This window comes from Gadus chalcogrammus, chromosome 7, assembly GCF_026213295.1.
Source record: "Gadus chalcogrammus isolate NIFS_2021 chromosome 7, NIFS_Gcha_1.0, whole genome shotgun sequence".
Taxonomy (NCBI): domain Eukaryota; kingdom Metazoa; phylum Chordata; class Actinopteri; order Gadiformes; family Gadidae; genus Gadus; species Gadus chalcogrammus.
In genome coordinates this window covers 4,374,440-4,397,044 of record NC_079418.1, presented here as the reverse complement: position 1 = coordinate 4,397,044, position 22,605 = coordinate 4,374,440, and the positions used below count along the sequence as shown (strand labels likewise).

At 41.5% G+C, this 22,605-nt stretch overlaps 1 protein-coding gene and 3 long non-coding RNA genes across 5 annotated transcripts; 1 reads left to right on the top strand and 3 right to left on the bottom strand.

Moving 5' to 3' along the window:
* The first annotated feature begins 223 nt into the window (after positions 1-223).
* On the top strand, positions 224-7,941 carry LOC130385470 (uncharacterized). Of its 2 annotated transcripts, XM_056593978.1 has the most exons (3): positions 224-1,217; positions 1,884-3,546; positions 3,751-7,941. In XM_056593978.1, exons 2-3 carry the CDS (start codon positions 1,895-1,897, stop codon positions 6,860-6,862), a joined length of 4,764 nt encoding a protein of 1,587 aa, XP_056449953.1. In that variant the 5' UTR covers positions 224-1,217; positions 1,884-1,894; the 3' UTR covers positions 6,863-7,941. The 2 variants fall into 2 exon arrangements, with proteins under 2 accessions (XP_056449953.1, XP_056449952.1); XM_056593977.1 differs by lacking the exon at positions 224-1,217 and having other exon boundaries at positions 1,722-3,546.
* A 6,263-nt stretch (positions 7,942-14,204) lies between these two features.
* On the bottom strand, positions 14,205-18,972 carry LOC130385477 (uncharacterized). The gene is made up of 5 exons (XR_008896019.1): positions 18,730-18,972; positions 18,183-18,330; positions 17,683-17,780; positions 15,117-15,238; positions 14,205-14,657 (listed from the first exon to the last, which is right to left on the bottom strand). It is a non-coding gene; the product is annotated as an uncharacterized LOC130385477 (long non-coding RNA).
* A 1,339-nt stretch (positions 18,973-20,311) lies between these two features.
* LOC130385481 (uncharacterized) lies at positions 20,312-21,188 on the bottom strand. Its single transcript, XR_008896022.1, has 3 exons — positions 21,062-21,188; positions 20,819-20,920; positions 20,312-20,445 (listed from the first exon to the last, which is right to left on the bottom strand). It is a non-coding gene; the product is annotated as an uncharacterized LOC130385481 (long non-coding RNA).
* Positions 21,189-21,250: 62 nt separating this feature from the next.
* Positions 21,251-22,025, bottom strand: LOC130385479 (uncharacterized). Its single transcript, XR_008896021.1, has 3 exons — positions 21,669-22,025; positions 21,462-21,537; positions 21,251-21,337 (listed from the first exon to the last, which is right to left on the bottom strand). It is a non-coding gene; the product is annotated as an uncharacterized LOC130385479 (long non-coding RNA).
* Between the last annotated feature and the right edge of the window lie 580 nt (positions 22,026-22,605).

Sequence of the window (22,605 nt, the reverse complement as noted above, 5' to 3'; positions counted from 1 at the left end):
CTGATCCTGCTAGCCTCCATGCTCCATAGATCTCTCCACTTTATCTTCTTCTTCTCCACTCCCTCCCAATTCACCCACTGCCCTTTTTGCCTGTGATACTGCCTTAGTACATCTTACAATCTCCTCCTGCCTATGTATTTCCTCCACTACCATTTTTCTCCTTTCCCCTGCAGAAGCCTTACCCCACGAGGGTTTACCTACGTCCCTCCCTAATAGGCTAGTGACAAACAGTCAGAAAGGGCTTTAGTTTTTGAGATACCCCTACCGGAGGTAGAACTAAACCCAACAATGTTTTTCCTCATCTCTAAGGTCTCCCATACATGAAAGTGATTCTTGGCTAAAATATTTTTACTGCTAAGATTGTGAAATTGACAGATATTGTTATATACCTCCAAACAAAAAAAGGCCTAAAATATAGCCTGTCCGTATGGGAGTTAAGACAGATAAACTAATGCAGAATGATAACACAAGCTCTGAGAGCTTTGAGACTTGGCAAGTTTGTAGCCAGGGAGTCACTTCACCTACTGGAAAAACCTGGATGTGAATATCTTGATGCATGAAGTAGATGGAGACCTATAAACACATACCTAAAATAAGCGGACAGTGAAAAAAATGATTTCTATGCAGAATGTTATCATTTACTTTGTAGTTGCTTTGCCAGGCATTATCATAGGAACACATAATATGGCTTGTTGGAAAGGTGGGATTGTGCTGAATCCAGCAATACCAAACATCTATATATGGTATGAACAATGAAAATGGTATGTCACTCAATGTATGAGGTGTCCAAAATGAAAGAAAATGAAACCAGTCCAATGCCCAATATCAGTGGTCAGAGGAATGTTGATAAATTCAATAATACTGCAAATTAACTTACATGAGGTAAGTGCTGCTGTATATTATAATACATTTAATGATTATATTTTTAATATGGCACATTGTATTATATAGTTCATACAGAAAGAAAGATCCAATTGAATCAGGTTATAATTGAAAAGAACACCTATATCAAAATATTTACATCCACTTGAATTTCTTTGTAGTCAAGTAATTACTGAATAATGGGAAATAATGTTGGCAGCTTTGGTCTCTCCAGACCAGAAGTGGGCAGTAGAACCCACTACCCCCTTGATGTGACCTTTGATTTGACCTTTGATGTGACCAATGATGAAGCTAGCTACATCATTGTCTTCATGGATATTTTCCTAAACTGACAGGTAAATCATTGCATTACAATCATTACATTTCATGTCAAAAGGCTGACCTAGAATCATACAAGTAAATTAGTGCTTAGCCCTCTGAATTAGCACCATTCTTTCTGCTAGCAACAAAACTGTAGAGTGAATTATATTATTATGTTATGTTATGTTTTTATTATGTTTATGTTTATATTATGTTATTATATTATTATGTTATTATATTTTAGGGCTGAACGATTTATCGTTTTCTGGTCGAAATTGCGATTTCAGACAACGCGATCTCGTGATCGCCAAAGCCGCGGTTTCTTCCGTGTTCCTGACTGACCCGAGATATGTTGTCAACTATTTATACCGGCACTTGAGAAATCACCATATACCTCACCATATACCTTATAATGTAATGTCCCCAATTAATGTAAAGCAATTGGCCCGCCGGCATATCGCATTTCAGCGTTAACGCGTTGACGTGCGTCTTGACGCGGTAACCCTGGCGCGTCAACTCCCCCCCCCCCCCCCCCTTGAGTTTGACACCCCTTGTTTATAGAATAGATGTGCAATATCTACCAGAAAAATCGCAATTAGATCTTTTCCTGAAATCGTTCAGCCCTTGAGTGAATGTGTAATTTAACATTTTATGATAAAAATTCTAATTCTAAAATGTATATTATTTTCCCTTTTTCCTAGTCAGTTGAATTATGGAGGATGTCTTACAGACATTGGATCCAAATCTTTGTATCATTTGTGGGAATCATTTGGAAAAGGGCAAGAAAAAAGATCCCTATGTCCAAAACCCCACAGTAGAAGGCCTCCAACGCATACTTACTCTTGCTCAGCAGAGAGATGATGATGTCCATAAAAACTTTGCTCCATATAGAGATGACATACTTTCAGCCAAAATTAAAGTGTCATATCATGTATCATGTAGAGCAAACTACTGCAAGAAAAAAAACAGTGAGCAGCAAGTTGCAGATGTTGAGAGTGAGAGCACATCTGTGCCAAGAAGGCTGAGTAGGTCTGATACAGCATCATTTAACATACGGAGAGATTGTTTCATTTGTGAGAAGGCCAGCACTAGACCAGAACCTCTGACAGCCATTTCAACTGGTACAGGCACGAGTACCAGAGAAAAGGTACTTCATGCAGCTTCTGAAAGGCTTGATGAAGATGTACATCTTCGGATTCTTTCATGCCCAGATCTCTTTGCATATGATGCTAAATACCATAAAAAGTGTCTTGCACACTACATCTCTGAACGAAATATAGCAGCTGCCAGACGAAGAAAAGAATCTGAAAAGAAGCAGACAAATGTCTATGACAAAGCCTTTATCAAGCTAACTGAAGAAATTGATAAAACAGTGTTGTCCAAGGATATGAAAGTTCGAACTCTCAACTATTTGACTGATAGCTACGATGACATACTAATGAGCATTTCTGAGGAAGATGTGTCCACGGTCCAACACAAGAAACACAGATCCTGGAAACTAAAGGGAAAGTTGATGCAGCATTACAAAGACAGGCTGGTATTTGTTCCACGTCCAGGAAAGTCAGATCTGGTGTGTTCGGAGACTATGACTGTAGGTTGTGCACTGAGGGAAGCTGCTCAACTCAGAGAAAAGACTGAAGAACATAAAGAAGACTATGAGCCAACACTTCCAGAGACAAGTCAGAGTCTTTCTGAAACTCAATTATTACACAGGGCTGCAGACATATTGAGGAAAAGCATGGAGCAGGTAGAGCATGACAGTAAATCATATGTCAGCAGTGATCGTCTATCACGTTGTCAATGCAGCAAGTATGTACCAAACACCCTGTATGATTTTGTGAACTGGTGTGTTGATTCACGTGCCCACAGAGGTTACCAAACATGTGATGATGACCCAGCTTCGAAGGACAATCTGTGTGTGATAGCAATCTGTCATGATCTCATTGGGCAGAGCCGTCACATCCATACGCCAATCACACTGGGACTCGCCATTTTGATTCATCATGAGTTTGGTAGTAAGACACTCATCGATGAGCTCAGTGCAATGGGGCACTGTGTTTCCTATACAGAGGTTAGGCATTTCCTCACATCTGTGGCAGCAGACCAGATATCAAGGACAGAAAGAGGTGTCTACATCCCAACAGGCCTCACTGGAGTCGCTGAACATGGAATTGTTGATGCAGCCATCGACAACTTTGACCAAAATGAAGATACCCTGGATGGGAAGCATACAACTCATGCTATGGCTTCTGTTGTGTTCCGAAGAGGCCAAGTCTCCACAGCAGATACATGCCTAGCACGGGTTCCAGAGAGGTCCCTCACCACCTCAAACACATTCGACCTGAATGGAGATACACTTCACAGGTACTTATTTTTGACATTGACATTTTTTTTAAATCAATTTTTATGTTTTAATGTTATAGTATCCACTTATTCACATGCACTGCTAAAAATATAATGGGTGGATGAAATGTTTAATAGTGAAGTGAATGTATGCTGTGAAGTTTTAAAGTGATATAATATTCAATGCATATGATCACAAGATTATCCTCTCATTTCAATTGACAGATACATCAAATCAACAAAGCGACCAGAACCACCTGAACTTCCTGAGTTACTAAACACAAACACAACAGTCTCTAAAGCAGCTGAAGACAGAGATCTGGTATGGAAGCTGTCCCGAAATGTAATTGAGAATCAGCAGCATGTCCCTTCATGGTCTGCATTCAATGCCTTCACGTCAGACACTGCTTGTTCAGTAGCCAGTGTACTCTACATGCCCTTCATAAGAGAATCACCCTCAGAATTGTCCACCATCTATACATCTTTGATAAGACTTGTACAGCTTGCTGCAGACCTGGGACAGGACCATATTCTTGTGACTGCAGACCTTGCTATTTATAGTAAAGCACAACAGATAATGTGGAGCAAACCACTTCCTTTACAAGGAAAGATCACAATGAGACTGGGAGGTATGCATATCACGATGGCTTACCTGGCAAGCATCGGAAAGCTGTATGGCGATGGTGGACTCTTTGACATACTTACTGAGTCAGATGTGTATGCAGAGGGAACAGCTCGACAGATGCTTCAAGGGAAACAGCTGGCAAGAGGAGTAAGGAGCATAAAGCTAGCCTCTGAGGCTCTGTTCAGGCTCTTCTGGAAAGCTATGCAATCATGGCTTGAAAAACAAGGCCAATGTGCAATGACTGAAGAACAAGAGCAACTCCTACGAGATGTACAGCATGCATTTCATGGTAATGACAAGGCCACTGCTCAACAGTTCATCGGTGAGGTGGAGACTGAACTCCATGAGATTCAGAAGAAAATCCAGAAGTTCACAAATGAGGGAGTTAAGCAATCAGCAACATTTGGATACTGGATAATGTTCCTAAATGGTGCTGATCTGTTGCTACGGATCCTTCGCTCAGAACGCGAAGCTGACTTTCAACTTCACCTGAATTGCATGTGTGAAGTTATGCCTTGGTTCAGAGCTGCTGGAAGGACCAATTATTCCAAGTACATGCCTGTCTATGTTGCAGAAATGAAAGCTCTTGAACATGAACAACCAGAAGCATACACATTCATGCAGCAAGGTGGGTTTGTTGTTCGCCGGTCTGAGCATCGAAGCTTCAACTGTGTGGCATCTGATCAGGCACTGGAGCAAACCATTAATCGTGAAGGCAAGAGTCAGGGTGGAGTTGTTGGTTTTACATTGCGAAAGGGAGCTCTCACAAGATGGCTGATGACAAGACATGTGACCACAGCATATGTGGATGCCATGAAAGAGCTTTGTGACACTGATGCAAAGGGCCAAAAAGTACACCAGGAGCATGGAGCATCCAGAACGGAAAGAGACGAGAGAGACATACAGAAGATAATGGAAGCTGTGGAGCAGAGACAGAATCCTTTTGATCTTGAAAGCATTCCTGAGGAATTGATCAATATTGCAAGTGGTCAGGTTGCATCTGAGAAGGTTGCAAAAGGGCTCTCAAGCTTCCTCCAAGATGGTGCAAAGCAGAATGCCGTCTTTATTGAAGAACGTCTGGCAAAATCAAAAAGAACAAAGAGCTTCTGGGAGTCTGAGAAAAGAAACCAGTGTGCAACCTTCAAGGATATGAAAACATCAGTTGGAGTCCAGTCTAGACAGGTTCACATGGACTCAGATGTGCTCTTTCGAAGGTTACTGGCTGTTTCCAAGCAGCGAGAGGTGTCCATGGAAACTGTGATGTCTCATGAACTCGCAGCTGTCCCGCCCTCTTTGTTTTATGATGATGGAAGCATGAGGAAGACAACTAAAGCTGACCTTGCCAAGAAACTGGAGGCTGTTGTTGAAGAGTCACAGCAGCTGCCAAATGTTGACGTACCATCAGCATACATCATCGATGGCATGGCTCTTATACAGACTCTCCATGATTCAGCCTTTCAAACATTCAACGACCTGGCCGAGTGTGTCTGGAAAAAGATCACAATGTTAATGGGAAAGGAAGGCATCAGCTGTGTTGTTGTAGTGTTTGACAGATATGACCATCAACACTCAGTCAAAGATCTAGAGAGGCAAAGAAGAGGCACCATTCAAACCACACGAACACATATCATCACAGGACAAGCAAGTGTTCCAAACTATAGGAAATACCTTAAGATAAGTGGAAACAAGGCTGCTCTATGTAGCTTTGTGAGTAACTACATCACAAGTACTGGACCGATGAGACTCTCTTCAGAGAACACAGTTATCTTGGCTGGTGGATTTGATAATGGTGAGGAAGTAAAGAGGGTTAGGAAGTCAGGCATCGACAATTTGACAGAGCTTTACAGTGACCAGGAGGAGGCAGATACGAGACTGGTGTTACATGCAATACACCTTGCAAGGTCACATTCTCGTCTAATAGTCAAATGTGATGACACAGATGTGCTGGTTTTGCTGATCTACTATACAAGCAAAGGAATGTTTGGATCCTCTGCAGTTTTCATGCACTCTGGACATGGCCTGAAGGAAAGATTCATCCCAGTCTGTTCAATCACTCAGAAGCTTGGACCGGTTCTTTGTGATTGTTTGCCGGCATGCCATGCCCTCACAGGTTGCGATACAACAAGCAGCTTATACAGAATTGGGAAGACCACTGCCTTCACAAGACTGAAGTCCCATCTGAGTGAGCTGAAGGAAATGACTAAGTTTGGACTTTCTGGAAGCCTGCAAGAAGCTTTGCCTGTGGCAAGAAAATATGCCCTGCTCCTGTATGGCCAAAAGAAAAGGGTGGATGGACATCTTTGCACCAATCTGGATGAGCTGAGGTACACACTTGCATCTACCACAGATGCATCTGCAGCAAATCTACCTCCAACAGAAGATGCCTTCCAGCAACATGTGTTGAGAGCCTTGTATCAAACAGCAGTGTGGCGTCACAGCCACTTGGCCAGGCCTCATCTCTGGAACCCAGTTGGTAGAGGATGGAAGCTCAGAGAAGATGGGTCCATTGAACCTGTGATGTTCCAGAAGGAACCAGCACCTAAAGAAGTCAGAGACATCACCCATATGTACTGTAAAGATGGAAAATGCAATGATACCACCAAATGCCAGTGTCTTGCAGTGGGATTGACTTGCACTGAGTTTTGCTCTTGCTCTTTTCCAGACTGTCCAAATGTGACTCATTTTGTCACTGATGATGATGTGGATGAGTGACAATGAAATGTTATAGTTTAAGTAATAGTTTTATTAAAAGGCTCATCAATGCCAAACTGCAATCCTGACTCCTGGTCTCCTGTGTGTGCTATTGCCAGGCCCTAAGCCATAACTAGACTCGCCTCAGATAGGACACTACAGCACATTGCAATGCAATGAGTTCTTTCATTTGGGACAGCTAAAACATCTAATTATGAATGGTTGCATGGTTTATTTTATATTATATATATAATATATTCATATTATATTTTTATATTTGGTTGGCTGGATTTAGCGCAATGACATCCTTCCAACAAGCCATTTTATGAGTTTCGAGGACAGTACAAGTAGTCACTGTAAACGTGTCATCTTTCAATTTCAGTCTTTGTTTCCATATGAACTGTATAGATATATACAGTATATATACAATGTGCTATATTATTTGTGTCATTATTAAATGTGTAGTATAGAGCAGCACTAACCTCTTACTTAATTTGCAATTTGCAGCTTTGGACTTTTATATCAGAGTTTCATTTTCTTTCATTTTGGACACCTCATACATTGAGTGACATACCATCTTTATTGTTCATACCATATATACATATTTGGTATTGCTGGATTCAGCACAATCCCACCTTTCCAACAAGCCATCTTATGTGTTCCTATGATAATGCCTGGCAAAGCAACTACAAAGTAAATGATAACATTCTGCATAGAAATCATTTTTTTCACTGTCCGCTTATTTTAGGTATGTGTTTATAGGTCTCCATCTACTTCATACATCAAGATATTCACATCCAGCTTTTTCCAGTAGGTGCATTGACTCCCTGGCTACAAACTTGCCAAGTCTCAAAGCTCTCAGAGCTTGTGTTATCATTCTGCATTAGTTTATATGTCTTAACTCCCATACGGACAGGCTATATTTGAGGCCTTTTTTTGTTTGGAGGTATATAACAATATCTGTCAATTTCACAATCTTAGCAGTAAAAATATTTTAGCCAAGAATCACTTTCATGTATGGGAGACCTTAGAGATGAGGAAAAACATTGTTGGGTTTAGTTCTACCTCCGGTAGGGGTATCTCAGAATTTGGGGGGCATTGTCACTAGCCTATAAGCCCCCCCGCCCGTGCTGAACATGGCCCATAATATCTCTATGTCTAAGTGCCGATTGAGCTTGCTGGACCGCTTGTTTTGGTTTCCATTTCCTCCCTGCGTTAACTGTGGGTGCAACCCTCCTCACCACTGGGTCCTTGGACTGAGTAAGAGTCATCTCCAGTCTAACCTTAGCACATTTCAATTCTTCTGTCAGATTAGATATGGGCAACTCTACAATGCCCTTCCCATACAAGGCCACGCTGCTTAGGCAGCGTGGGACTCCGAGCCACTTTCTGACAAAAGAGTTGATCATTTTTTCCATCCTTTCTACCTTTGACAGAGGAACTTCATACACTGTCAATGGCCACATTAGCCGAGGCAATAAACCAAACTGCAGACACCACAACTTAAGCTTACCTGGCAGCCCTGACTTGTCTATCTTTGCAATACCTTGTCTAGTTTCCTGTCTCAATTCTTCAACCTGTGCCTTATCACTAAGGCTTGCATCATACCACCTTCCCAGACTCTTCACTGGCTTCTCCAGAACTGTAGGCATCACCTCTTCATTTATAGCAAACTTCTTATCAACTACCTTTCCTTTAACAATTGAGAGACTCCTAGACTTACTTGGCTTCACCTTCATTCTAGCCCATTGCAGATTGCTATTTAGCTTATCCAGCAACCTGCGGTTGCACGGAGCGGTTGACGTCATGGTTGTCATGTCATCCATAAAAGCCCTAATTGGGGGGAGACGTGGCTGCTAGCTTAGCTCAATTACCTAGTTATAGGTACGTTACGTGCCCAGGCTGCCTATTAGCCTGCATGACGTTGTGCATGTAGCTACTAGTTAACAGGACTATTTGTGTTCAACGATCTAACGTTAGTTTATGTTATATTTGTGATGTGCTGTATTATTTTATCAGCCTGTAGCCAGCTTAGTTAGCGTTAGTCACTTTCTCGTCTTAGGTGTCGCGCTAGCTGAGCTGTCTGGGTTTCCATCCACATGTTTTTAAGTGCGTTTTCAATGTTAATAATGGCGGCAGACGAAAACATCAGATCTGTGTGGAGCGACGAGGAGACCCTAACCTTCCTCAAATTAATACATGAAACAAACATCAATGTCATATTTTTATCGTGTTTTCTACATTGTTTTTCAACGTATTGAGGTTTGATTGGCGCTGCGCCACCTACTGCTTATCTCGATGAACAAACTTTTGGGCCACCAACCGAAATTACCCTTTGGGAATATGGCTTTATGGTTACTTAGCATGGGAATGGCAAGTATGGGAATGTTTAGTGACATGGTATTATCTTTGTTACTGCCTGGTGGTGAAAATGGCTAATAGCCTAGCTAATAATACTTTCCCTGTTTCCCAGAATGGAAAACCAACCTGGCAGATCACAGGCCCAGGTAAGATATTGGCTAATTTCTTCAAATTTATATTTGTTCATGGTGTTGTCATTTTGGGAAATAAGAGATCAAATATAACTTGTTTTCCAGTATTATCCTGTAGTATTGTACAGCTTGTGCTTTACCGGAATCAATTGTTAAAAACATTTATGCTATGCTCTGTATGAATGAATGATCTTTATTGTCAAAGTACAGGTACAGGTACAGGTAAATCGAAATTTGGGAGAGCTCCTGTGGTAGAAATTAGTGAGTATATTCTATGGTAAACCATGATTATTAATAGGTTTTATATTTTAAATAGTGGAAAGCATTGTGTTTGCAGAATCTGGATTCAGAACAGATGGTGCACAGGAATGTATAGGGAACTGGGGGGAAGCTAAGTTGGTCTCAAGCCTTTTCAGCCTTGGGTCAAGCTAAAGTTGACCTCAGCCTTTTCAGCTTTGGGTCATCTTGGCTAATGAGGTTGATCCATGCAGACCACAGAACTGGGCAGTTGATAACATGCTGTGACGAAGATTGACGGGCAGAAACCCTGTTGTGACTCCATTGTAAACAAAGAAATTCCTATACGTGTATAAGTGAGGCTGCAGCCCAATGTGGGGCCAGTGACTTTGCAAACCCACTCAGGCTGTTGTCGTTGTTGTTTTGCTGCACGATAAAGTCTTTTGTCAATTCTTGCTCCGGACCCCTCGTTTTCATTTTACTCTCTCTCTTGAATTAGTCTAAGTGTTTTATATCTCGGTTAATCTCCGACACTCCCCCCTGGTGAAAAAGAGGACAAGGAACATACATAAACAATATATACAGTATGATAAATAAAAAATAAATAAAACACTTGATAAATATCTAACTAAAACTAACACATCTAATATAAATCTAACTAGAAAAAAAATATATATATATTTAATATAATAATATAAATGAATAGATAAATAAATAGATTGTTCGAAGGGAATTGCACAGTTCCCCAGTAGCTGCCACATGTTATGTGTGTGTGCTAGTACAAGGTCAGGTGTTGGCAACGTTCAACGCCTGTATGGCCCTGGGGTAGAAACTAGATACAAGTCTGTTTGTCCGTGCAGCCATAGTCCTGAACCGCTTCCCTGAGCCCAGCAGCACAAAGTGTTCGTTACCCGGGTGGGTTGGATCCTTGGAGATCTTGGTAGCCTTCTTGAGGCAGCGGGTGTTGTACAGTTCCTCCAGAGAGGGGAGAGGGCAGCCGATGATCTTCTGGGCCGAGTTAACGACCCGCTGTAGTGCCTTCCTCTCTGCAGCTGTGCAACTGGAGAACCACACGCAGATACAGTAGGTGATGATGCTCTCAACTGAACAGCGGTAGAAGGTCACAAGCAACTCCTCCCTAAGGTGGTAGTTCCTGAGGACTCTCAGGAAATAGAGTCGCTGTTGTGCCTTCTTAATGATGGCTGTGGTGTTGGTCCTCCAGGACAGGTCCTCCTGGATGTGCACCCCCAGGAAGCAGAAGGCTGCGACCCTCTCCACGCAGCCACCGTCGATGAGCAGGGGCTGGATCGCAGTCTTCTTCCTCCTGAAGTCGATGATGACCTCCCGGGTTTTGAGCTGGTTCAGCAGCAGGTTATTAGCCTTGCACTGCTTGCTCAGCTGCTCCACCTCGTCCCGGAATGCAGTCTCATCTCCCCCCAAGATGCGGCCCACCACGGTGGTGTCGTCTGCATACTTTATGATGTCATTGCTGGGATGAACGGGGATAAAGTCGTGAGTATAGAGGGAGTAGAGCAGGGGGCTCCACACGCAGCCCTGAGGGGACCCAGTGCTGACTCTGAGTGGAGGTGTTGGAGCCTACCCGCACCCTCTGGGGGCGGTCAGACAGGAAGTCCTTAATCCAGGTGCAGGTGTTGAGTGGTAGCCCCAGGTTTGTCAGTTTAAACACCAGCCTGTCCGGAAGTATGGTGTTGAACGCCGAGCTGAAGTCCACAAAGAGCATTCTGATGTAGCTACGCCTCTCCTCCAGGTGGGACAGGGTGGAGTGGAGAGCCGTCGCAATGGCGTCTCCTGTGGACCTGTTGGCTCGGTAGGCAAACTGGTGTGGGTCTAGTCTGGGCGGCATGGATGAGATGATGTGACTATGGACTAGCTTCTCAAAGCACTTGTATGATCACATTAAAATGTTATGCACCTTAATATAAGCAACCCATTGACTTGAATACCTGCACTTTGTTTGCTCTCAGTAGTTGCAGTTTCTTCGAGCTGGGGCAGCCTATATTGACGTTCCTGAGTGTGTGGTAGACAGTCTACAACAGCTGTCTGAAGTTATCAGCGCTTATCTCTCACAGAGTATTGTCCCTCCACTATTGGATGATGTAGCTGTGGTTGAATGGAGTGGGAGTGTGGGGCGACCCCGGCTAAACATAGAAAGTCAGACCCTCCTGAATCTACTCAGCACTGGGTTGCCACTGACTTCTTTGAGTGACCTCCATGGGATTTCAAGGTCAACTCTGTATAGACGGATGCAAGAGCATAACCTCTCTGTCAGAAAATGCTATTCTGACATATCAGATGATGTGCTAGATCTGAAAGTTAGGTCTATAAAGGCAAGAATGCCCCATGCTGGCTACAGGCTAGTGAAAGGATCGCTACAAGCAATGGGGCATCGGATTTCATGGAGAAGAGTAAAAGATGTAATTGCAGCGTGTGGATGGTGCAGGAATAATTGCCAGGATGGTCCAGCTGTCATGCATTGCAAGACGGACGTACTCTGTTCCCGCTCCCTTGTCTCTTGTCCACATCGACACAAACCACAAGTTGATAAGGTGTTATTTCTCCTACTGAACTATTTCTAATCATTGGTGATTTTATGTCACCCAATCGTAATATCAGTGCTGTATAAAAATTACCTCTTTGTTAGGTACAACATAGTCATTTTTGGAGCAATGGATGGCTTTTCAAGGACGGTAATGTTTTTTTTCTTTCTTTTTTCAATCCGTCATTCACTATTTATCTTGAGAACTACTACACAAGTGTCCCGCTTCGTTACAGATCTTTTACCTGGACACTGCTGGGAATAACAAAGCAGAGACGGCTTTTGGATTCTTCATGGATGGAGTTCGGAAAAATGGATGGCCATCAAGGCAAGCGCATTAAATTAGTGTTCAGATGAAAGATGACGATAAAATGTCAACACACATAATTTTAGAAATAAAATGCAATGAGTTATTTAAAAACAAACAAAATACCAATCCATGTTCCCAACAGCTGGGGTCACTGGTAGTGAATGTTTGATCACTTCTCTGCTTCAATTCAATGACATTTTGGGGCTTACCTGCACTCATTTACAGTTAATTCAGTGGCATAGAAGAGACCTGTTGTAATATTAAAGAAATAAGGGGAAATTATGCTTGTTTCTAACGCAGTAAAATATATTATTTTGTACCTTGTCTTTCTCTTTCTGAGTTCGAGCCGATCAAGGGGTTGAAAATGTAGACATCGCTAGATGCATGTTAACTGTGCGAGGAACAGCCCATGGCAGCTTTATTGCTGGAAAAAGCGTCCATAACCAGAGTAAAATAAACCAACCCCTCGGGTAAAAAGTACGAATGTTAATATTAAATCCCATCAGTTTCAAAATCGAATATGCCATGAAGTCATTTTGCAGTTCTAAATTGATTGTTGATTGTAATGACTGTTTTCAGGTGTTGCTGCTTTTTAATAGTGGACATTTTCAGGTTTTAATTCAGTGTAGTGAAAGCCTTACACGGTCTTGTCTCATCTGTATCCCCTCGCTCGTTTTTAGAGTGGAACGCCCATGGAGAGATGTGTGGAGTGTAACGTGTCAGTACTACGACGTGCTCCACAGTTTGGAGGAAGAGGGCTTTATTGACCTGTCCATTGCTGTCCACCTCTTCTGTGTGGGGTATGTCTTCATACCACGACTACGATTAGATTTGCAGCATTTTACGGAGAGCTGGAATCGTCACCCCTTGCGCACAGAGGGAAATCTGACACTGAATCAGCTATGGATGATCGGGATGCTGCAAGCACCTGTGTCAGAGCCAGACCTGGTAGAGGTATGTTTAAGGTCATATGAGACTAACCTGCAAAAAGGGTCGGATGGGGGAAGCAAAACTTAAATTAAAACACGGCATCCTAATGTAAACAGGGCATGAAGACTATTTGTGATCTCTGATCTGATATATGGGTGTAGAAGATGATCATTCTACTTTCCAGTAATCTGATGTCTGATGTATTGATGGCTTTTATTGTTCATTCCAGATCCAGCAAGCTGAGGAGCAACCCTCTCAGGAACAGCAAAGTGACAACACTGAGCATGGAGTTATTGTACCAGACATCCAATGCCCCCTGTCAGCTGAAGGACTTGCTGCACTACAGCACCAAGTGAACCCCACCACCGAGTCCTCATCCTTTGGTCGGGACATCTACTTGCATGCTCTTAGAACAGCTTTTGGACTCTAACATTCTGATATGCATGAATGCATATTTCCAACCCGCCATAATTACCTCAGATTCTAACAAAGTTTTTCACTTTCTCAACCAGCATTTATGTGAATTATGCACAAATAAAGCCCAATTCGAGCACAAGTGTTTTGGTTTATCTAAATTTGACTTGCCTGTAATTAAAAACAGCATTATAAGGCAAAATTAAGAGATTTAGAAATTCACATATGTATTCATACAACTCAAATAGTTTAGTGCAATGTTTTTTTTTTTATTCAATCAGAACAGAACATTTGTCAAAATGTGTGCCATATTGTTTTGAACCACATTAATATACACTTCGCAATGACAATTGGACATAACTGACATTATTTCAAACGCTAAGACATTATGTTTGGATTCTTAATGTCTGTTACAAACGCTTACTTAGAACAGGATTGAACCCAAACATGAGGTGATGTCATTGCAATGGGGAGTGGCAAGAACTGAACTAACAAGAGAATTAGATATGGATGGGAAAAGACTAGATGAACAAACTAAGTAGAACAGAGTAGACTAGAACAGAGTAGAGTTTACAAGCTACAGTCTGTCAAAGCTTGCACCATATTTAATGGCAGTTTGCAGGTTGGTTTTAAAGGAATCGTAATCTATCAGATGAGCTGTTGGAAGTGTAACTGTGTTGGTGCAAGCACTAACAATAGGATAACATACAGTGTGACCTGGCATGTGCTCTAGACAGTTGTGGTCAAATACTATCGCTGTCTTGAATTTCTGTCTCTCTGAGACAAGCAAATGCCTGAATGCTTGCCCAGTCATCCATTGCATCACCATGGGCACAGAGGGTGTCTCTCCTTCAACCTCATTTTCTGGTTGTGTGTCTTTGAAAGAAAAGGGGATGTTAGAATCAATGTCTTCTTCTGAAGTGACAAACTTTCAAAGCTTTTAAATATACCAACAAGGTAAGTGCAGAGCAATATTTTGTAATATATAAAACTCTCACGACAAAAATCACCAACAAAATCCTACACTGATGAGCACGTCATATCTATGGAACCAGTTCTTTTTTGCTGACAGTTCGATATCCACATCATGAAAATGTGTTGCGCTACTGCCGAGATACACTTTCTTTCAATGGTCACTTGAAAAAGTCGCAAAACTCCCTGTACCAGTGTACTTAGTAGCCAAGAAGACTTTTTGAAATCTGGATATCATATACGTAACTTTCAGGCATAAAATCCAGATTTCATACATCTATGACGTACATATCAGTGTAGGATCTCCTAAGCTATATCAAACTTTCTTAGGGGATCAGAACTTTTATGGAAGGTTTTACATACCCTCAATTTCAATGAGGAAATCTTGGAAGTATTCCAAGATTTTATGACTCCTTCACGTGTTTAGTCAAACCATGTGGGCTCATTTCTGGGGCCAGGTGTGAAAGAACATAATGCGAGTCCACCTGAGAACAAAAGAGAATTACAGCTCAACAGATCAAGATGGATCCAACATCACTCATACACAGGTACTGACAGTAACGATTTTACTGAGGGTGCAGGGGGTGCATTTGTACCCCCTTCTGTTGGGATGTAAATATTACTATTTTCAAATAAATGACAACAATTTAAATAAAACTTTTTTTACCTGTTTTAAACCCCTTAAATCGCCACTGGGTATTGATGATATGGAAATACTAGAGCTGTCAAGCGATTAAAATATTTAATCGTGATTAATCGCATTAATGTCATAGTTAACTCACGATTAATCGCGTTTAATCGCAAATTATTTTTCTATGCTAAATATCCCTTGATTTTTTTGTCCCATAATTCTTCTCATTTTAATTATCTTATCAACATGGTGAAGTGCATCGGCTTGCCTTGTGCAAATGATTTTTTATTGATAACAACATTGGCATATACTGATCAAAACAGGACGATACAAAAAAAGAGCCTATAGTGCAATTAAACGGATGTTTTGAACAAATGTCATTTGAACATAGCAGTCAGGCTACTGCTTCTATGTTTTGAGCCAAAGAAAAAAATAAATAAAAATTATTTGTATTTTTTTTAAATAAAGCAATTGCGTTAATCGGGCGATAATTATTTCAACGCCGTTAAAATTGGTTTGCGTTAACGCCGTTAATAACGCGTTTAACTGACAGCTCTAGGAAATACCATTTAGCACTTGAGGAAAGGTTATGCCCAGGGTGCGATTTGCCGGTGGGGATGGTGGGAATTACACGTCCTACCCTCTGCTGAATTATTTTTTATCCTCGGTGGGGATAAAAATTATCCCCCCCACCCAAAGTATTTTCACCATTACATCGTAATAATTAACAACCAAAATACACAGCTGTCCGTGCCAACACGCTGACGCAACAGCTGTCCGTGCCAACACTGAGGTGGGCGTGGCACTGAGCGCACTGAGATCAATGAGGAAAGCCGACGGTGTGAACACAAAATGCATGAGGGAGGAATTTGAAAAATCTTCCACATTCAAGGGGGTCAGTGTGTCTCAGCCAGGTGATGGGGGGCTGCGCAAGGCAGAGGTGTTTTGCGAGCGATTTTTTGTCTCTCTGGCTGACAACATTGAGCGCAGGCTGGATGACAACGGGATCATCTCTGCCGCAGCCGCTCTAAATCCATCAAACTAGCCATCTGATGAAGACGAGCGCATCCTCTACGGCGATGAAAAACTTCTCGCCATACACAAAACTCTTGCTGTAGGGGCCGCAACCAGTCCCATACTCCTGAAGGAGTTCCAAGAGTTTAAATGTCACGGTGTCACAGGAGAGAGCATGCGCAAAGTTCTCACCGCTGTCTCCACGCTCCCAGTGTCCACAGCCGAGTGTGAAAGAGGTTAAAGCGCCATGAACCACATTCTTACAGATGGCAGAAACAGAATGAATGTGTCCACACTGCACAATCTGCTTTTCATCTCTGTAAATGCACCAGATGTTGCCTCCTTCCCGGCCCGCAGATTTGCAGAGATGTGGTTGAAGCAGGGTCACCACGCTGCTATCGATCCGCCAACAGGAAAGCAAAAAAAAGAGGCTGAAGTGCGTCATCAGAGCGGACTGTTTTCGTAGTCTGACCTATAGTCTACCCGATTAACCCATAAAAAAAAAAAAAAAACGTCTTGACAGCACATTGTGGTATTTCATATTTTCTGTTGAACTGATATCGGGGAAAAAAAATTTTTTTTTTTATTTGGCACATTTAAAAACAATATTAGCTATGAGAAAATATTTCTGCAAATGCAGTGGTTAAGTTCGCGTTCAAAATAGGCCTACCGCCTACGTTATGAAGCGTAAGTGTAAGGTTTAGATACACAAGGTCACAAGATCAACTGTTTTCATAAGTTTTCACACTGTTGTGTGGTTATTTTTCCTGAATAAAATGTTTCTCAAAATTATCCCCCCCTCTGGTTTTTTCACAAATCGCACCCTGGTTATGCCATTAAATGGCAAAAATCAAGAAAATACCCAGAGCTGAATTACAACACACCTTGTCATCATCCCCATACGACAAAGAGATTGCGACACTCATTCTGCTTTATCTGCATGACCTTGATCAGGTTGTACACCTCAAGCTCTTCACGCATCTGTTGCAGCATTGGTGTGCGTTTTGTGGTCACATGCAGTACGATAGCCCTTTCAAAAGGAATATAATACATTTTATGACAGCCATTTAAAATTATGATGTCAACTGAAATTTAGCCATAACACTGATGTTTGCATGATATAATGATAAAACCCTTTCAAAGCCGTCAAAGATTTTGCAGCACAAAACCTTGATCGGCTTCAAATTTCCTGCTTAATGAATGAACATTACTGCATGGCTTAAATTACTATTGACCTTTACATAATTCATCCATAATGTAATATTACTCCTATAGTTAACAAACCTTAATATGCTTTCCTTATGGTCAATGTTGATTTGACCATTGTAGCTACAATCCAGGATTTCTTCAACGTAGAGGGACAGGTCAGATGCATCTTGAATCTAAAATAATGATTTAGAAGCAAAAATAATTAAGCTTTCATTTGTTATGTATTCACAACTTTTATTTTATACATCTACACTATCACACATCTCACACATTTACCATTATTGGTTTACAGCTATATCAGATACTTTTTTTAGTGAGGCTAGTCTGTCAGTCGCTTGATGTCAACAGGAAATAAGCTATTGCAAGAAACTAACTTATTGATGAATTGGAATTTAGTAAACCTTAGGATATATTGAGATACTGCCTAACACAGCTGCAACATCGTTTGCAAAGTTTTAAACTTGGATCACTTTACTTTGAACTTATTCTATGTACCATAAACATCAAAAGAGCGCAAACATTATGGAAAAATATTGGCCTCATTAAGATGGCTTGAAGCGATTTACCCAACGTACCGTTTTGATTAATGGTGACAACTCTGTGTCATGCACACCATCAGTTTTAAGGTTCCCAGTGACGAGGTAGTGGTAACACCACTCCTGCATAAACCGTGGTGCTGGTCTTCCTTGGGCAATGCTCACACCGAATATTTCACCCGCAACTCTGGATGAAAGACAACAAAGAAATTGGCAATTATAAGTACTAATATTGAGATAACACCCCAGCTAGAAGACTTATCTCAGGTGCTTACTTCAATTTATGCATTACCTCTATCATCTATTGTCACACATACACTGAAGGAGATTATACCTTTAAAATATGACAGAATATTTAAAATAGCTGGTACATTTCAAGCCCTGTTCTGAATGTTTTTCTAACAATTTGCCATGAACATGAAAGTTTGAAAGAAAAACAGATTGAGGCACTGACTTCCCCTCTAGGCAAACTGTAAAGGAACCCAAGTATCATTACATATTTTCACTCATGAAAGTATTGCAAAGGTGTCCATCAGATAATAACAATAATCAGTAATTATACGTTTTAGAAATAAGAATAACATACTTGAACAGTTCATTGTCCAAATCGTTGAGGGAATACTTGGGTACTTTGCCCTTCTCACTTTCGCCTTCAAATAGTCGCTTCTCGATCCCAGCAACCATCGCTACAGCCAAAAACAAATGATAAAACAGCATTAGACTAGCTGGGGGAAAACATCTAAAAAACAAGAATTTAGCCAAATTTTTCTCAAGCTCTGACCACTTTGATACTGTGTCCTGCAGAAGCCCACAGGCAGTTATTGTTCTCTTTTTGGGAAATGGATGGATGCAGCAAAAATACACCCAACAGCAGAGCTTTCGTTCCAGTTGTTTGACAATGGTATAGCAACTGTGAAAAATTTAATTTCAGCTATTCTACAACATACTCTACATATCTGCTAAATTAATGATGACAGCATACTACTCACTGGACAGGAACTCTTTTTTTAGTGCTCCAGTGTCAACCCCTGGTTCTCCCAGGGAGGAGACTTTCAAAGGGTTCACTGGACCGCCATTCTTTCAACGCTTCCAGAGTTTAAGGCTACGTTTACACGATGACGGTCTGAACAGAAGACGCAAAAGTGGCGTTGCGTCTTAACTTTTTATTCCGCGATTAGACGAGCGCTTTCGGGAGGAAATCTGCGTGCATACGGTGACGCGAAAAAATGTGTGGAATTCAATTGGGTATGCATGCCAGGCGGCTAGGTGGTGCTGTGATACACTATCACACAACACCGCCATGTCTGAGCGCATGCGTAGAATCTTCCTTCTTCTCTTATCCGTGCCGCAAAAACCAAAAGATCCTTCTCTGTTCAGTAATCCTATCTGTACATATCCTGTACATTTCGTGGAAATACTCCTGTATGCTTGTTAGAGCTGCCAGAGCAGCTTGAAGGTCCGACGCATGGAAATAATCTGACATGTTTGTTTATTTCCTGGTTCTGGCACATGTATGTGACGTAAACGCGTACGCGACGTGAGCAGATCTGAGCAGTGTTTTGCGTCTTGGCAGTGTAGACGAAAAAACGCTACGGCTGAGTGTATTCAACTTTTCCACTCTGGAGGGTGGTTTCAGATTTATGCGTTTTCATGCCCCAAAAACGCTGTCACCCTCTAAACGAAAGGCACTTCCGATAAAATATTTCGTCGTTTTTACCCGCAAGCGTCCTCGTGTAAACGGGGCCTAAGACCTCTTTCAACCATACCGTCTCTGGCCACACAGATGTCAAAGGTCTTGCTACAATCTATCTGTTCCTTTACCCAATAAAGAACATTTTCCTCACTGTTGAAAGTTCTAAATTATTCAAATGAACTACACAATGCACTGTATTTTAACAAATTAATGAAATGTTACACGACCAGATTGGTTACCATGATATATGATCCAGATCGGAGCATATCTTGACTATGTCAAGCTGGCAAAGATCCTTTCCCATACTACTGTAAAAACAAAAGGAATACATTTATACTTGTCCTTTAAACATACAGTTCTAGATTATTTTCTATTACCTGACATCTGACCTGTGAGATAAATATAATTTTATGTTTGTGTAAAAATCCATCATAACCATGATGAGCACAGAGCCATCTTGGAACTGCCTAGGAATTCGAGCAACCCTATAAACAAAGATACATAATGCAAGTTGACCCACAGTCACCTTTCACCGCAGAAGCTTGCATGTAGTTCTATGTCTGACACTGGAAATGTTCTTGTGCATATTGGACATTGGACCTCACCTGCCTATATGCAGGCCCATGGAAAATGAGAACAGAATTGTTAAACCTGCAGTGTGGAAGATTATGTCTGAGTCATAAGTAGGAGCGAATTTTCAAAATAAGCGGTGGATTCAAAACAAAGCTTTCCCCGCCCACTCCCTTCCCGCTCACTAAGTTCTAACTCATTTACATTCTTCTTCTTACAGAAAATGTAAGTGTATTTTAATGAAAATAAGTTAAACTAGGCAGCTTTAAGGCATAAATATCACGGGATAATTTTGAAGTGCAACAAAGACTGACAACTTTGTAAAGAACGTAGAATGTATCCGTTATGTTTATGACACATTGTTTGGCTGTTGCCCTCCATGCCATCCTCCTTTTTGACTCAGTTGCTGTACCTGCTGAAAGCAATGTTGCTCATTGGACCATGGTGCGTCTGTACAAGGTCCTAGGACTGGGTTAGGAGATGTTGCTTCTTCCAGGAACACCACATCTGCCTCCTGTACATTGATGCCATTTTACTGATAAGCTGAGGTTGGGGGTGGAGTTCATCACAACAGATAACCCTGAAGTTAGAACTGGAAGCTGGACTTTTACAGCTTTGATCCCACATGCATAAGTGACATAGGAAACAGTTTTACCTCAGTTTCCGAGTTTGATGTGTTGTTGCAGTGGTCAATGTGCAGAGCCAACATCTGCAATGGCATCACTGTCTTGCATTGTTTGCATGTTGCTGTTGGCATATGAGAAAATTCCGGTGCATCTGCTGGTAGTGGTGTTAAATCGAACTCATCTTGGAGGGGCACTATATATATATAACAGCTGTTTTCCTCCACCTGAGGCTCTTTTGATGACAGAACCAGTGTATCCCTCTGCCTCTAATGCGATTGCAGACAGTTTTCTCCTTCCATTTCCGCCTTTTAAAGAAAGCAACGCAACAATTAATGGTGCATAACCCTAAAGCATAGTGCATTTATCTTTTCTCTATTCGATGAATAACTTGCTGTTGGGAAATGTCACTAGTGGTGACTTAAAGTGCACCTGCTGCTTTGAAAAGAAGCCATCTGTCTTGAAGATCATTCATCTTCGGATATGTTGTCCTTAGTGAACTGGATAACTAATGAAAATAGGAAAGAAAAAAAGTCAACAGCTTGAATTTAGACAGTATATCTCTATTGCCACACAATCAATACTGTTGATACACTTTGGGAACAAAATATGTGTGCTTAAGTTCATCAGACATCCCACCTCTGCATGCGTTAAGTCAGATGTGATAGACAACGCCCTCTTTCCCAGCCCTGCTTGCATGAGCTCCAGCTCGGCAGATATGGATGGGGTTGTGTCCGTTTTTGAACCAAGCAAGAAAAATGGTACTTCAAGTGGCTTCCACGTCTTCACAACATTTGCTGGTCTTCTAAAGGTTGACTTCGGTTTTTTCCATTGCGTTTGAAAAATCCAGGGAAGGATCTATATGATTTTTAGAACAATCTTAATGTCACTAAGTTGCAGTCAGAACAGAAATCAGATTAAGAACAGAATTTGAATTGCTGAAGCAATATCATTACAATACCACTTTGTGACATAATGGTAGCACTATTGCTAACAGTGTCGTGGCAATTTCTGTATCAGATATTGCGTCTAAGCAGATGAGATATTTAGATGCAAAAAGCACACAATACTGTTGACAATTAGTGGTTATATATATTTGTATTAAAAGTACGAACAAAGATACATCACAACATGCATCAACAAACAACATAACAGGCATACATTACAATAATCTGGGGCCCCAGATGGGAGCTTCTCTTTGCGTGTTACTTCATTCTCTGAAGGTACGCTCAGACAAGTCCACCGAGTCTTCCAATCGATGAGTTCTTATTCGTTTGGGTTTATTAGGGGGTGGTCCCCCAATACCAAAAGCCTTTGTGTACCAGATGGTTATCTTTACAACTGCAGCTGTGGGGAATGCCATTGGAGGGGGTAGCGGCCGTGTCATCTAAACCCCTGGCTTGGTTGACGCTAACCAGGGGGTCGAGAAAACAGGCCCACACATCAGAGGATTGCATGGAGGGTGATTTACATGACAAGAAACATAGGAAAGGGCAGGCAATAAAAATGTATCACTCTACCCTTGACGGTTTACACTTTAAATGACCCAAAAGGAGCCCAGAAGGCAGACACTATA